General features: G+C 35.5%; 1 protein-coding gene across 4 annotated transcripts; it reads left to right on the top strand.

Moving 5' to 3' along the window:
* Positions 1 to 1,477: 1,477 nt before the first annotated feature.
* Positions 1,478 to 12,935, top strand: LOC113710518 (protein BREAST CANCER SUSCEPTIBILITY 1 homolog). Of its 4 annotated transcripts, XR_011821491.1 has the most exons (16): positions 1,478 to 1,617; positions 1,754 to 1,807; positions 1,896 to 1,966; positions 3,697 to 3,810; positions 4,793 to 5,265; positions 5,711 to 5,821; positions 5,919 to 6,887; positions 6,999 to 7,099; positions 7,527 to 7,713; positions 7,787 to 7,887; positions 8,042 to 8,165; positions 8,261 to 8,426; positions 8,601 to 8,719; positions 9,221 to 11,281; positions 12,285 to 12,374; positions 12,464 to 12,935. XR_011821491.1 is itself a non-coding variant. In XM_027233569.2 (14 exons), exons 1-14 carry the CDS (start codon positions 1,559 to 1,561, stop codon positions 9,569 to 9,571), a joined length of 3,000 nt encoding a protein of 999 aa, XP_027089370.1. In that variant the 5' UTR covers positions 1,478 to 1,558; the 3' UTR covers positions 9,572 to 12,935. The 4 variants fall into 4 exon arrangements, 1 of the variants encoding a protein (XP_027089370.1); XR_011821489.1 differs by having other exon boundaries at positions 9,221 to 12,374; XR_011821490.1 differs by having other exon boundaries at positions 12,285 to 12,935.
* Positions 12,936 to 15,603: the final 2,668 nt, after the last annotated feature.

Here is a 15,603-nt window from a genome sequence, read left to right on the forward strand (position 1 = left end):
TGTGTATTAGGTTTATCACAGGGGCCTTTTTTGTTTTTTACCCTATATATTTTTTCTAATTAACTTTACCTTTTTAAAAATCTTACACCTGAAATACATATTAATGGGTGCCCAATAAACAAGACCCTTTTTTGTTTATGTAAATTTACATCATCATCTATGAACGTTTATATGACCAAAGTGAAGATTTGTGCAAACCTTTGGAGCCATATAGTTGATTAATTAGGTTATACGTAATTCATCTTACATAGAGATTTGAATTGTCAACAATCAAGTAATTCAATAGATCAAAAAGTCAAAGCCTCCTCGTTATAATTGGTTGATAGGGACGTACCATTAAGGTCATACCTTAACAAAATCTTAAATTCTTTAATTTCTCCTCATCATAACTTGGGGTTGAATGACTTTCTTTGAAGAACCATCCACGTGGAGCTACCTTGATTAAAAGTAATCACAATTTTTCATCAAATTAGAGTACTGATTGAGTATGTAAAAGTCTGAATCTTGCAGATTTAGTTCAACATTTATTGATATATTGCCTTTTGTGGAAAATTTTTTTAAAATAAATTGAGAGTGTTGGATAGAAGTTTGAAATAAATATTATAATGCTTTTTATGATGTGATATATGATATAGACTAGTGGTTGGAAAGATAAAAAAAACAATTGAAAAATGTGTTTGCGATCCAAAAATAAATATTAATAGAAATGGTGACATATCCAAACACATTTATTTGTATGAAAGATTAAGAGGAATGACCCGTATGCTTTTTGAATTTTTGAATTCAAACAATAATTAGGGCTTATTTGCGGTCGTGATAGTTTATTAAAAAACATTTAATTAGTAGAGCTTTTGATCGAAGTACTTTTTAAATGCTTAATCATATTGTTCGGATGTTTATTTGTATAAGTACTTTTTCTATTTGATAATGTATAATTTTGACTTTCTAAAATATATTTATCTCTTCACTTAGTTCAACATTTATAATAAAATTATTAAAGTTAATTTTTTATTTTTTAGAGCACAAAAGTTGCATACTGTTAAAGTTAATTTTTTATTTTTTTAAAGCACAAAAGTTGCTCTAAAAGTGCCATTTTTGAGTTTATGCCAAAAGTACTTTATTGATACTAACTAAAACTCTCACTCCTAAATTCAAAGAATAATACTCACTAAACGCGTGTACGTTAAAAGTGCTTTTGTCCTCCAAAAGCACCTTTTAGCAAAAACATTTCTTAAGTCTAAACGGGGTCTTAGTAATTTAAGTGGGCTTATGTGACTTGACTTTAGTAGCTTACCTCAAATTTTATTTATCCATTTATTTTTTTGATAAAAGTAATTTTTAAGAAAACTCGCGGGAATGAATAAAACTTAAAGGCGCGGTTTTTACTCTTTACAGAACTTTTGAAAATGAACCAAAAAAATTTGAAAAACCCGCGCCCTTCAAATGTCTCATTCTTCTTCTTCACTCTTCTGTCTTCACTTCTTTCTCCTCTCCACCTCAATTCACACATACCAACACACGCTCAGAAACACACACACGTTGATCGGAAGAGATTCTGATGGCGGCGGACACTTCTCATCTGGAGAAAATGGGTAGAGAACTCAAATGCCCCATCTGGTAATTGAGAATTCTCATGATCCTTAACCTGTTTTTCCCCCCCTCTTTTTATTTAATTTTTCTTCTTGTAGAAATAATTAGATTGGTTTGGTTTAATCATCGTGTGAATTTTATTACTCTGATTTGATTTTTGCAGCTTGAGTCTGTTGAATTCTGCTGTCTCGCTCTCATGCAATCATGTATTCTGCAAGTAAGTCTTTTCTTTTTCTTTTTTTTTTAATCTATTATATGCCTGAAAATTGAGATTAAGAAACAAAAAATTTTGTGATAAATTGCAGTTGCTGCATTGAGAAATCTATGAAATCAGCATCAGATTGTCCAGTATGTAAAGTACCATTTCGCCGTAGAGGTATTTGTTATGTTATGTTAATGCCTTTTTGTTCTCTGTTTTTTCCCACCGGGCAAGGTCATTCAAATTTCAGCAACTGTTACAAATAGAATCTAGTATTTTCGTTAAGAAGGAGAATGGTGAAAAGTTTAGCCATAAGAAATTTGTAATTTTATCAAATGGAGCTGAAGGGAATTTGATTTGTTTCCGTAGAAACGAAGGAACTAGATGTAACAAATATGAAATGAAACAACTATTGGACATGACATGCAAAAACATCACAACTCTAAATGGGGTCTTAGTATTTGAGGTTAATTTTTTTTCTATAGCAGAAATATTAAGATTTTTTTTAGCTTAGAAAGGCTTTATTGTTTGTTTTGATTTTCTGCATGCGACATCTTTTCTTTTTCCTGTAGTATACATTTCATTACAATTTTCTGTGTTTCTGTGGTATGTTTTGATTCAGATTCTTGGTCATCATTATGTGGTGTTTCTGTTACGAACTTACCATTAGACTGAAAAATTGAATTGAATTCTGTAAGCAGCACTTAATCAAATCTTTGAATGTGAATTTCTGCATCAGTCAACCTTAAGTGGGCTCATGTTTAGTGTTTCTTCTGTTGATTAGCTCATATACCCTTATACTCTCTGTACAAATCCCTAAGGGAGTTAAATTCATTCTCTTGTTTTTTCCCCTGCGTGTAATTCACTTGGTCACTACTTTGGATGGATTTAGGTAGGGGTGAAACATGAGTCAAATTACTTGAGGACTCTAACTCAGTCTTCACTCTTTAAGAGCTTCTTCCAGCTTGCTTTAAAAGTAAGCAACCCAAACTTGAATTGTACAAGTAACTCGTTCTTTGGTCAATCAAGCTACTTAAGCTTGATGTCATAAAGCTCATTTGGATCTTTTTCAAACAATTATTTTATGAATACTTTCTTTACAAACTTGTTAACAAAACTAAACCAAGCTTTAATAGAAATAGAAGCCAGCTCTGCTTGACTCATTTAAACCCTGGATTCAGGTTAAACGGTCTTACCTAGAAGAATGAACTAGACTAGGAAGAGGATAACAGGGATTAAGACGATTGAGTCTTTGCATTATTAGGTGAAATATTGCATAAAATATTGGCTTTAGCTGACAAGTAGGGCACTAGCTGGAAGTAAAATTGTCAGTATTCTGGAGATTGATTGGGGAAAGTGCTACCACTGCATATCTGCAAGTAATTGAGGCAGGTGCTCAGAACTCAGAACATCCAAATGCTAGCTCAAGTTAAGACATTAAATCATAAGGTAGTAATAGAAAAGGACGTTTCTGATTCTCTTGTACCCATCTTTGCATTTTTTAGCTACATTCATTCTAAAGGTACGGAAAAAATAATCTTGAAGAACATATGGGGGCAAAGCTACAGGACTAGAAGTTTCCATGTAAGTGCTGGAAGCAGGAATTACAAAGTTCTAGCAACCAGATGGTTTGCTAGATGAGGCCAAAAGAACCCAACAATAAAAGACTGAGGACATGAATTGTGTTTTACTCTATTCTTGTTTTCTCCCTTATGTCATTTAAATTCTAAAATTTGATCTTCATTGTACTCATCTCAAAAAGATTAAGAAGCAATATATTATTTGTTTCTCGCTGAGTTTGCTCCTGTTTAACTACCTTCAAGTAAGATTAATAATTGATTTACTTGATTTAGTTTCAATATATTTAATTTGGAAGATCACATTGGTTTTTTGCTTCACAAATGAAGAAATTCGTCCTGCTCCTCATATGGACAACCTGGTCAGCATTTACAAGAGCATGGAAGTAGCTTCAGGAGTCAATATTTTCGTCACACAGACAGCCCCTACAACTAGACTATCAGGTAGTATAAGATTTGTGTTATTTATTGGCCATAGAGTAAATATTAACTTGTAGAACTACTTCCAGAATGTTTTCATCAACCAAAGGTGTTAATCAACATGTGCATAGATCGCAGGCTAGCATTGCTGATGTTGCTTATGTATCTTTGTTTCCATTTATATGGTTCTTTGTTAGGAGTTAGTCAACCTGCTCCAGTACTGCAGTTTTTGGTTCATTTTCTTAAATGAATATTTGTGTCCTTTCAACTTTTACATGTTGGCTTCTAAAGTAAAAGAAACCCATGGTTTCTTATGTGGTAATAGATTATTCTCAATTAAAAGAAGCAAATGATCATACTCTGTGACACAGAAGATATATCACCTTTTACTTAAAATAACTGGAGCAAAGGTTAATTAGTTATGATCCTACCTGAAAGTGCTTCTTTTGTGTATATATGCACAAGACTAACTTAAGTGAGATGTAGCTTTGGCTTTCAATCAGCCATTCTGTTTACTAGTTTTTGTACAACATGGAGGGTGTCAGAGTCTATCCTCGTTCGAAAAATTAAAAGCAACTATGCCTGTTCACTTGCTGCTAATAGATCTCAACAAGCATGTAGCGCATGCACGGTTGACCGCACTGTCAAATTTAAGCCACAAGATCTCTTTCGCGGTTGTATGTTCAGGTTTTCACTATTATAGTTAAGCTTTTATTATATTTTGCCAAAAATGTTCCCCCAGCAGTATCCATGTCCCTTCCCCAGGATGGATGCTACTCAAGTTTCAATGTCTGAATCTTAGCATTTTGCTCTAAATAATTTGATGATATCTCGAGGCAAGCAATGAACTGCAATCCTTTTAGATCACTTAGCTTGAGAATGGAAATAGTTACCTAGTTGCTTGTGCTCATATTGACCCCTCCTGCCTTTTAGCCATTTGTGTGATGAGAAATGAATTTGACTAAGATATTAAGGTTAGAAAATTACCTTTTATTGTGTTGTACAGGGCATGAGAGCCATTCTGATGGTGATAAAATTGGTGATATTCAAGAAAATATTAATACTTGCATTGGGACTTCAGCAGAGGAGAACCAGAAAATATGCAAAAGAAAGGGGTCTAAAAGATCAACACAAGCTAAATGTCCTTTGAAGCCTTCCTTTCCAAAAAAGAAAAGGGTTCATGTTCCACAAAGTCCACCTTCTGAAACCCCTATTAGGCTTGAAAAATTGGTAAATGAAACTGCTGAAATCAGCAAAAATGAACCTGAGAGCTCTTTCCTGATGAAGGAAAAGCATGTGTTCAAGAAAAAGGGAGAGCCTTTATTTACTCCATTCTTCTGGCTGAGAGATGAAGAGGATCCTGAGAATCCTACTCAGCAAACAGATGAAGATCAGATCATGGATACACCACCTGATGCTCCTTGCTTCAGTGATATTAAGGATTCTGATGATGAAGTCCCTAATGAAATGCCCCCAGATGTAAGTATTAGATAAAATGCCTGCAGTATAAGTGTTTTAAGTGTTCAGCTGCATCACAATAAACACATCTATCTGTTCTGTTGATCTAACCTATCATAATACTGATCAGGATAATTGTTTAAAAATTTTCTTCATTACCAAACTTGCACTGGACAGAGCTAGTTTTACACGGTGCTCTGTATTCAGTGGACTTCTTCAATTAATTCTCTTAAGAGTCCTCAATTGTCAAATTCTTATATGCTTACAAAATCATAAAAGCTGCCAGAATCCTGCACATGTTTTTGTTTAGCATGTTTTTGTTTACCTAGATTGTGTTAACATCTATGATCAAGTTTGGTATATCACAATAGGAGTCACATAGCTTACTTTCGATCAATTCTAGAATGAAAGCTTTGCATTTAATGACAAAAATAGTACAGCAATACATGCTTTTCACTGCACGCAGGGGGAAAAATGTATTGCATACAGTGACATGGACTTGTTTGATAGTGAAATGTTTGAATGGACACAAAGAGGATGTTCTCCAGAACTTCAGTCAAGCCCTGTTCCAATGCAGGTATTTTCTGAAAGCACATTTCATTGTAGTAAATGTCCTTTTGTTCTTTAATCTTATCCATGTATTTTTCCATTAAACCAGCATTTAAGTTGTGCAGGCAGAGGAATGTGGAGAAGACATAATAGAGCCTGCCACACATATTACAACTACAATTGTGGATTCTAAAGTTCAGAACAGAGAAGTCAGGATAAGTGAAACTGACAAGGAAGATTTGGGTTTACCATGTCTGTCAGTTGAAATTCCCATGGATAAAATTGCTAGCAAAGCAGCTGGGATGTCTAGAAAGAGAATTAAGAAGTCAGTAGAAAACAGCCAAAGTAAGCGAGCCAAGATGACTACAAATAAGGCACGTAGAGCTCATAAAGAATCAGAACAAAGGCCTGGAAAAAGCATGCCAGAGGAGCAGTTTGGCAATAATGATAATGTATTCAATTTACCAAGGAAAACATCTAAACGGAACAAAAAGGTTTCCTTTGATGCTAATGTTGCAGAGGCAGCAGGAAATACATCTACTTCATCTGGTGGGACAAATCCTTTGTTCAAGGGTAAAAACAAAGTAATGATTGGTCTTCCAGATTTATTAGGTCACAAGAGGCAGAAAAGGGGAAGTAAACGTGAGAAAATTGGCAAAATGAAGGATAGTCTTAAACTAGAGAAACATAGCCCTAATTTAAGAGCCAAAAAGCCAGAAGAGTTGGATGAGAGGTTGACTCTGAAGCAATGTGGGGGTTTGATTTCTCATTCAGGTCAAAAAGTAGCTCCTGAGGAGGAGGGAGCTTTTGGTATGGATAGGGTACTTAGAAGATGTGGGGACAACCATGGAAAAAAGAAAAATAATTTGAAAATGGCAAGATGTTTCAAAGGAAATAAATCTGGAAATACTCTGACTGATCTGTATCAGAATGGTGATGGAGAGGTTGCTGCAGAAATTATTCCAAGCGTAGGAGCAGATCAGGAGAAACCTACCAGCAGAGAGACACAAAACCCAGCAGGTGTTCACCCGCAGGGTGCGTCCAGTCCTAACAAAATTCAGTGTGCATTCTGTCAATCTGCTGAAGACTCTGAGGTACCAACGCCTTTGATTTCGAGTATAGTCTTTCCTAAGTCCTCAATCAATTGATTTCTATTCTTGCTTGCTGAGTCAACAGCATAATCCATTTTCTCTACAAATCTATAGGCTTCAGGTGTCATGGTTCATTACCTCAAAGGCAAGCCCATTTCAGGTGACGAGATTAGAGGACCAAATGTCATACATTCTCACAAGTATTGCACAGAATGGTATAAATGCCTCCCAAGTTCTGTAAAGTTAACACTTACATGTTCAAACAATCAACATATGGTTCGCAAGATTGTATTGCAAATGCTTGCTAGGCACTCAACTTCATTCTTAGTGACTTCTTATGACACTCAGTATTTTCCTTTAGCATCAAGTATAATGCTAAGCAGAATGGATTATGATGCTCAAAAATTTAATTTCATATTTCAGCAAACATTTGGTGTTTCTAACATTCAGTAAGTTTAGATTTTGACTGTCTTTAAAATGAGCTCCCAGTATATTCAAATGATTATAGGGAAAAAACAAAACTGACAATTTTGCAGGTGAAATGCATTCTGAGACTTACATTAAGGCTTCCGCATCCAATAGTTGTAGGCTTGAAACCATTGGCTGTTGATACTACATTAACGCTTGTAAGCACATCTGCAGGGCTCCTAATGTATTTTTTCAAGATGATAATGCAATTAACCTTGAAGCTGAGTTGGCAAGAAGTCGAAAGATAAAGTGTGGTTTATGTGGAATGCGAGGGGCAGCTCTTGGGTGTTTCCAGAAGAGTTGCCGCAAGAGCTTTCATGTTACATGTGCAAAGTTGACCCCAAACTTTCGATGGGATTATGTAAGTGTAAAAATTGATTCAGCTCCAATGAGGCACTGATATTGTCATGCAAATTAACTTGTTTTGGTTGCAGGATAACTTTGTAGCATTATGTCCCCTTCATGCCAGTTGTAAAATGCCATGTGAAGCAACTGGATCTGAATCCAACACAAAGAGGAAATCTGCTCCCAAAGGGTCTGTTGATTTCCAAAAACTGCTCCTTCAACTTCTTTTCCACAAAATCTTAAGCCTCCCAGTCTCAAGAGCCCCAAACCCCCCATTGCCATCCCAGCTATTTGCTTAACCAAGAATTTATTGTTTCTTATTCCTAATTACATTTATTTCACAGGGATTATCATATCCAAGGGCCACAAGTGGTTAAGGATGATGTTAAAGAACATCTGCAGTGGAAATGTGACAAAAAGGCCAAAAACTTGATTCTCTGCTGTTCAGGCCTCACTAATGCTGAGAAGGTAAACAAAGGCCTATGGAGTATAGTTGGCAACTTGGCGTGAACTCAAACAAGCTCATTCAGTCAACTAATAAACTTAATTCATTGGAATTGCAGGATATTGTTTCCCAATTTCAGCAGTTGTCTGGAGTTATAGCACTGAAGAATTGGGATCTAAGTGTGACCCACATTGTTGCATCTACTGATGAGAATGGGGTTTGCAAAAGAACCCTCAAATTTATGATGGGTGTCTTGGAGGGGAAATGGATTGTGAACATTGAATGTCAGTAACAATGTTTTTCTACACACTGATTAAACTTATCTTAATTGAATCTGTTAAATCAATTCAAGTAGTTACAGTTTATGATTTTGCAGAAGATGATTCTCTTAATTGATTTATTTGGTTTAATTTAATTCTTGTTTCTGCTTAATCATCTTGCTGGCTTTGTTCCCACAGGGGTTAAGGCCTGCATTAAGTTAATGGAACTTGTTGATGAGGAGCTTTATGAAATCAAGGTTGATAGCCATGGAATCAGGGATGGTCCTAGCCGTGGAAGATCAAGACTTCTGGACAAGGTTATTTTCTATCTACACTTCGTTTTATGTGAATGAGCTTGTAAGTTAACTAGATCGATCAAATTGCATGAACAAAGTCTGATACCATCTCCAAGCCAGGGTTAGAAAATCTGAGTCATGTGTAATCATAAGGGTGGTTTGAATGTCAAAGCTTATGATTACTTCTTTTGAGACTTGTCCAAGTACTTTTAAATTTGCAGTAGTAGAGATGTTTACAAATGTTATTTCAATTATCTTTGTATCTTTTGTAATACTACGTCCTCTTTACATTCTCCGTCTTTCTATACTACCTTTTTGCTGGAAACCATTACTTTAGTCAAAGTTTGACTTTTTTCCATTTGTAGTCGGGACCCTTTGCTCCCAGGGTCTTGTATGCTTCAACTCATTTTACAGATCTATCAATGTTGATGCAGCAATTGATACGTTAAGTATACTTCTTTTTTTCTCCTTGATTTTGCAAAAGAAAATGGAACTTTGACTGTCAATTCTATGAACTTGCAGAAGCCAAAGCTCTTCAGTGGGTACAAATTCTATTTTCTGGGCGAATTTGTTCCTTCATACAAAGGGTATCTTCATGATCTGGTTATTGCTGCTGGAGGAACTGTACTAAACAGAAAGCCTATTTCTGAAGAGCAGAAAATCTTTTCATCGGAGTGCCCTCCTTCAACTACTTTCATTGTTTATAGCCTTGAGCAACCGGAGAAATGTGGGGCAAGCAAGAGAAACACAATACTGAACCGTAGACGTTTTGATGCAGAGGCTTTAGCTAGTTCCACAAGAGCTGTTGCAGTAAGCAATTCATGGATTTTGAACTCAATTGCTGGCTGCAAATTGCAAAACCTTCCGGAATGATGTTTCATATTGCATTTCATCTTCATTGGCATTTTCAACTAGAACATTTATCTGTCATTTTGATATGACATTCTTGCTAATTATCTATACAATGTAAAATGATGAAATATTATCAAAATTTCTTATGACACATTTTTTGGGAAATTATTTAAATGATCAGATGGAGAAGGGAAACACAACTGAAGTAGGAGAATTGAGTATGCTTGGGTGATGGCATTCTGAATGCTAGACTTTGCCAAGGCAAGCAGCGCCTGAAAATGAGAATACAGTCTGAGTCCATCTTTTATGTGAATGTAACGCTCATCTTTTATGTGAATGTAATGCTTGACGTGTACTGCCAAAGTGAAGTACATTGAAATTTTACTCAGCAAATGGATTAGTCCTATTTGAAATTATGGATGCATAAGGTAGTAGAGAGAATAGAATTCCCAAAAGATTCAGGAGGGAGTTCTTGCTAGTTACAAATTAAGCAGTTAGATAAGAAGCTACGAGTGCAATGTCACAGGTCTTCCATACATCAATTCTGGTCTGCATTGTGTTATATCGGCTGTGCTTGTGCCCCATGAATGCTTTGCTAACCAATTTTTAGTGCCATCTTCAAGCTCTGAGCTGTAACAAGGTCAAGCCAAGTACACAATCTCCACCAATGCTGCCGGAGTAAGGTTCAAAAGCAGATCTATTGCATCACGGGCAATAGATGCTGGTTGATTGAAAGCACCTTTCAGCAATCTCAACCTGCTGTTTCCGTGAACATCTTCATGACAAGTAATTGAAGCATGCGATCCTGCATTTTGCTTGTCACTACTCTCAACTATCATCAGATGCAGTGTTTTGATAGTTATATTCTGTGGCAAAGCCAAAATTTTTTCACAATATAAACTCAAAAGCCAAGTCATTATACCACCCGGACAACCCAGATCGTCATTTGCATTGTATCCAATAAGTTCTTGTTACTGAAATGTCGCTGTTTTAAGTTGAAATGCTGTTTCTATATGTCAGAGTTCACCCAGCAACATCCTGTTTGTTGGTACAAGAAAATGAAAAATTTTGTTTATTTGTTATAGTTAAGCACAGATGCCATTTAGGGTGCGTTTGGTTCCCATGGAATTGAGGTTTAGAATTGGAATTGGGGTTCCAATTTCAATTCTGTCGTTCGGATTCTGCTCCACTCAAAGAATTAGAATTGAATCTGAATTCTATGGGGTTCAATTCCATGAATTGAATTCTTTACTGGATCAAAAGAATTCTAATTCCAATTCCACAACTAAACCCTGATAAACGGGTCTACACGCGGATCTAATATGGGTCAAAAATTAAAATCGGGTCAAGCAGAAATATGAAACACAGGCATTCTCTCTCCATCCCGATCGCTCCTTCTCCACCATCTTTCCTACTCCAACCTAACCTCTCCCACTACGGTCTCCCTCTGCCTTCCGTTTCTGTGGATTGTAGTCGACAATTTTGTTGGCGAGCACGCCTTGAGGTAGGCTAACCTTCAAGAGTCAGAGAGACGGAGATCTGTTGTGCATATGCATCTTTTTGGGTTTATCTAAATTCGTCCCTATCAGTTGTCCCTATCAGTCCCTATAATCATGCGACTGAATATGAGTTGGCCTTTCGGCCCCATAATCTTATAATCCTCTTTCTAGGTTCTTTCCTTCAGCTTTTCTGCTTTCCCCAAATTTTAGACACATTTAGGGCTTGTGAAAGGTAACTTTATCTTTGAAATTTTTTCAATTAATCATTGGTTATGGGCTTTATTACATAGCTTTTTTTCATTGAATACATTGCAATGATTTGTTCTGTTTTCATTTCTATTTTTTCTTGTGATGAGTGCTAATTCACCATCTTGCTCTGTTATCTCTGTGTTTTAGGATGGAGATGGTAGTCTTGGAAGAGGGTTTATGATTGTAGTGTTTTCTAGTTTTTAGTTCAATAAGAATGAGCAGGTAGCACTTGTGAATGTGATAGCCCGTTTCCCGACTTTTTTTCCTGTTGCAATGCGCTACACATCAATGATATCTGCTCTTTTTTTTTTTTGGGTTACAGAGATATCTGCTCTTACATTAGTAGCTCTCTAAGTTCTAGTGGAGGTGCTTGATTCCAAATGGGTTTTGACTGAGTTGGAGTTGAATATGAAATCATGTGAAGTCTGTATAGAAGAAATTCTAAAGGCTTAATAGCCAAATACATCAAAAGTTAATTTTTTTTCAAAAAGATTGTAGTGTTTTCTGTGTCTAATGGTATATTGTGGCATTAATTTAAATATTAATCAATTCCCTAGTTGATTTTTCATCTCATGTAAATTGTCAAGACGTTTGCTTCATGGTCTTTATTTCTATAAGCATGAGCTACTGTTGATTGGGATTCTTGATGTCAATTAGTAATTATATATCCTGAATAATTATTAACTATCCAGTTATTAGTTTGGTGCAATAAACTGAGATACTTTGTATGGGTGGCAACGTTTACTGATTAAGTGCTAGTTAATTGTTCCTGAAATGGTTGCTTGTCTTCAGTTTTTGCATGCTTTATGGTAAAAGCATGCATTAGTTATTCACAAATATTCAGAATACCTTGAACACCAATCTGCTTATGCGCTATATGCTAGTATATTGGTTTTCTACTAAGTTACACAAGCTGAGTGGGAAAATTTTTGGACTGAAGAGCAAAGGAAGATTATTCCTTTTTGTTTTTGTATTCTGTTGAGAAGGTAGGTTTCAACCTCTTGATCAGTGTCTGGCTCGTGAATACCGGATATTCTTGATTTGCATTTCTAAACAAGTGTAATGATTTCTGTGAGGTATGATTTACTCCCACATTGCTCTTATCCAATTCATTGAACACAGTTTTGTTTCCATATTAACTTTGAGTTTGAACATAATATGTAAGGTGTTCATGCGAGATTGGTAGACAAGGACTTTGCTCCAAAGGTATCTATTAATCTATGTTATAAATGTCAATTTTCTTGGGAGGCGCTGAACATTAGATGAGAATGATATTAAGAAACAAGAGGAAAAGCTAGAGGCAGGTGCTTCCTTTATTGGATGAAGTTGATGCTGAGATGCGAAGAGTACAACATGGGTTGATGAAGATGAAATGGAAAATGAAGAAGAGGAAGATGGAATGGAAGATAATGGTCCAAATAATGATGGTGGCATAAATGCTATTAATGAGGAATCGAACAAGGGAGTGGACACAATTTTGGAATGCTCTAGCACGAGCAATGATTGTTGACTATCAAATTAGACAAAGCTATTATGCAAGTTGAAGTTTGATAGGAACTTATTCAGACTTAATTGAATATTCGAGTGGCCATTTACTAAAGAATAGTAGTAATGTATAATTGTGCTTTTCTTTCGCATTTTTTTTTTTGCTTAAATCACTTTGTTTGCATATTTATCTATTGAAATTTTTTGTAAGATGCAAAACTCAAACATTTATGATAGGTACATGCTATGACTTCCCTCCCCAGTTCATATAATAGAGTAGGTTTTTAATTTTCTAAAATTTAAAGTTCCTAACTTAAAAAAAAGTAGCAAGGTTTTAACTTGATAAATATGAACTACTTTTTAAGTTAGAATATGTAATTAGTTTTTTATTTAATATAATTTAATTAAGAATATTTTTTCTTGCAGAAAAGGAACTAATTGGTTTATTTCTTTAAAGCTTTAGTAGCAATTAGTTAAATGGAAGAAAAAAATTATTAAAGGCACTAATTGGTTTTTTGCTTGAAGCTTCAGTAACAATTAGCTTAGTGTTAAAAAAGTATTACATAGGAAAAAGAAAAAAAGAAAAATTTTATGTAAGCAAATGTTGGATGGAAACAATTCTAATTTTTAATGAATTCTTCTCCCATCCAAACAAAGAACTTGGAATTCAATTCGTATCAATTTTATGCATTTTCCAAGCAAAAGAATTCCAATGTTTTGGAATTCCAATTCATAGAAATCTAATTCTATAGAATTTCAATTCCAATTTAATTCCAATTCTGTAGAGCCAAATGCACCCTTAAGGTAACCCTTGATGATTTGCACAGCTCCTTAGGCAGTGACATTATGATAAGTGAATGATGCTGTCTCAGGTGATTCCAAAAGTAGGAACACCCTGTAAGGGCATCTACAGTGGATTAGAATATAATTCATATGTCACATCAGTATTTTACTATTTTCTCTTTTATTATACTATCACTCACAATGAATTACACTCTGCACGGTATAATAATATGGGTCTACAATCAAATCAAACATTTATTTTCAGGTTCTTTCGAGCATCTTGTCATCATCCACACTCCATGGAATGCATTTGCAATTAGGTTCTTCCACCGCCACATTGGTGAGAGTAATGTTTTCCACCCCTCATTGTGTTGAATACGGTGGAAATTGGGAGTCCGACATTGATTCCATTGATGTTGCATTTTCCTGCTGCCCGACGAAATCAAAATGCTTCCTTATCTCCGATGGAGTTTTTGAACCTCCACAACCCATACCAAGGTTATAATATATGATGTGTAGTGCTTTCTCATATTCGGATTAAAATAAGTAGGTCGCGGATACATGGAAATTGGATATGAAAATTTTGGTGGATTTTGAAAATTTGTTGGATGGTTGGAAGTGGATAAATTTAAGGGATATGCATAATTTTGCACATTCGTAGGAATACCAGAAAATGAGAAATTTGGGTAATTTGGGAAATTTTGGTGGTTTTGATTTTGTGAGGAAGATGAATTTTCTATGTTTGGAGCATTTAACATATTTGTAACACTAATAAAATTCTCATCCATAATCACAAAATATTGAAATTTTGAAAAATTGTGCAAAGAGGTTGAGCAAAATGAGTGAGAGAGTAATAGAAATAATAGAGTAGAATAGTGAGATATGAAAAAAAAGGGGTGACTTGTGTGTTTTATATTGAGAGAACCAAAACATGACCGTTGAAAAAAAATTTTGAACGTTGTAAATTTAACTTGCTGCACCAAATTTTAGCCATTGTCCGTGCCAAAACAAATTTATCTATTGCTCCAAAATGGCCCACCATTTCTCTTTTTCAGCAACATTACATGCATCAGGCCACAATGGTTGGCCGTGGAATGAGGCCGTGTCATGGGAGGCATTGACACTCCACGGGAGATGCTCTGACAATCAGTAAAGGTACAAAAGTACTCCTAATTTCTTGGACCTAAAAGTCTATTGATGCCTAGCTTGTGAGGACTATTTGCAGGTGTGTTTGGATCTTGGAAAACTAAGTGAACTCCACATTCTCCTTGAATATCTTAAATAGCTTTTGGCTTTTCTGCATCAGCTGGGTGCATAATCCACGTACATACTCAGTCATCAACTGCTCATGTCTCTTGAGGATGGAAGCCTGGTAAATCATGCTGGCTGTGACACAACATGCACATAATCTGCTGGCTAACAATAATCAAAGGATCATATATGTGGAACTTGATGCCTTGTTTATCAAACTTACTGTTCTGGCTTCAGCAAAGTATACATGTTCACTATGGATGTAAATCAATAGGGACACATACTAGTGTTTTTAGAAAACGTGCTATCTACAGACTTCCATAAGTTATTGCTCTGGGGAAAACAGACGAAACAGCAAGTCTACCATTTATTACATGGATGTTGTGAACTCGTGATAAGGAACAGAACCGAATTAAGAGCTTGGCAAGGAGTGTATGACATTAAGTTATTGGCGTTACAGATTTCCTAGACGTTTCTCTACTTGTATTTTTCTATTTCAATTTCTGCTCAAAGTCAGTTTAACGCATGTATTTCTACTCCAGCGTAGGACAATGAGAGTGATTTACTATGGTTCTATTAGTCCTGTAATTTCAGTTTATATGTTAAATGCATGGTAGTTCTGGTTCAGGTCGCAGTTGCAACTCTTCAGTCTCTTGGACTTGCTGATCACAGGCCTTGGTTGTTGGTTCAGGCAGCCATAGTCACGGACAAGAATCATCCTTGCTTCAAGAATATGCAAATCCATGTTCATTTTTAATATTATAGTACAAAAGTATTGTAGTACCA

This window comes from Coffea arabica, chromosome 9e (assembly GCF_036785885.1).
Source record: "Coffea arabica cultivar ET-39 chromosome 9e, Coffea Arabica ET-39 HiFi, whole genome shotgun sequence".
Classification (NCBI taxonomy): domain Eukaryota; kingdom Viridiplantae; phylum Streptophyta; class Magnoliopsida; order Gentianales; family Rubiaceae; genus Coffea; species Coffea arabica.

Excerpts from the sequence above, each read along its gene's own strand:
- LOC113710518 (XM_027233569.2), top strand. The coding sequence starts at position 1,559 with ATGGCGGCGGACACTTCTCATCTGGAGAAAATGGGTAGAGAACTCAAA. Across the intron at positions 1,967-3,696 it reads AGTACCATTTCGCCGTAGAG|AAATTCGTCCTGCTCCTCAT; the intron begins GTATTTGTTATG and ends TCACAAATGAAG. Across the intron at positions 3,811-4,792 it reads CCCTACAACTAGACTATCAG|GGCATGAGAGCCATTCTGAT; the intron begins GTAGTATAAGAT and ends TGTGTTGTACAG.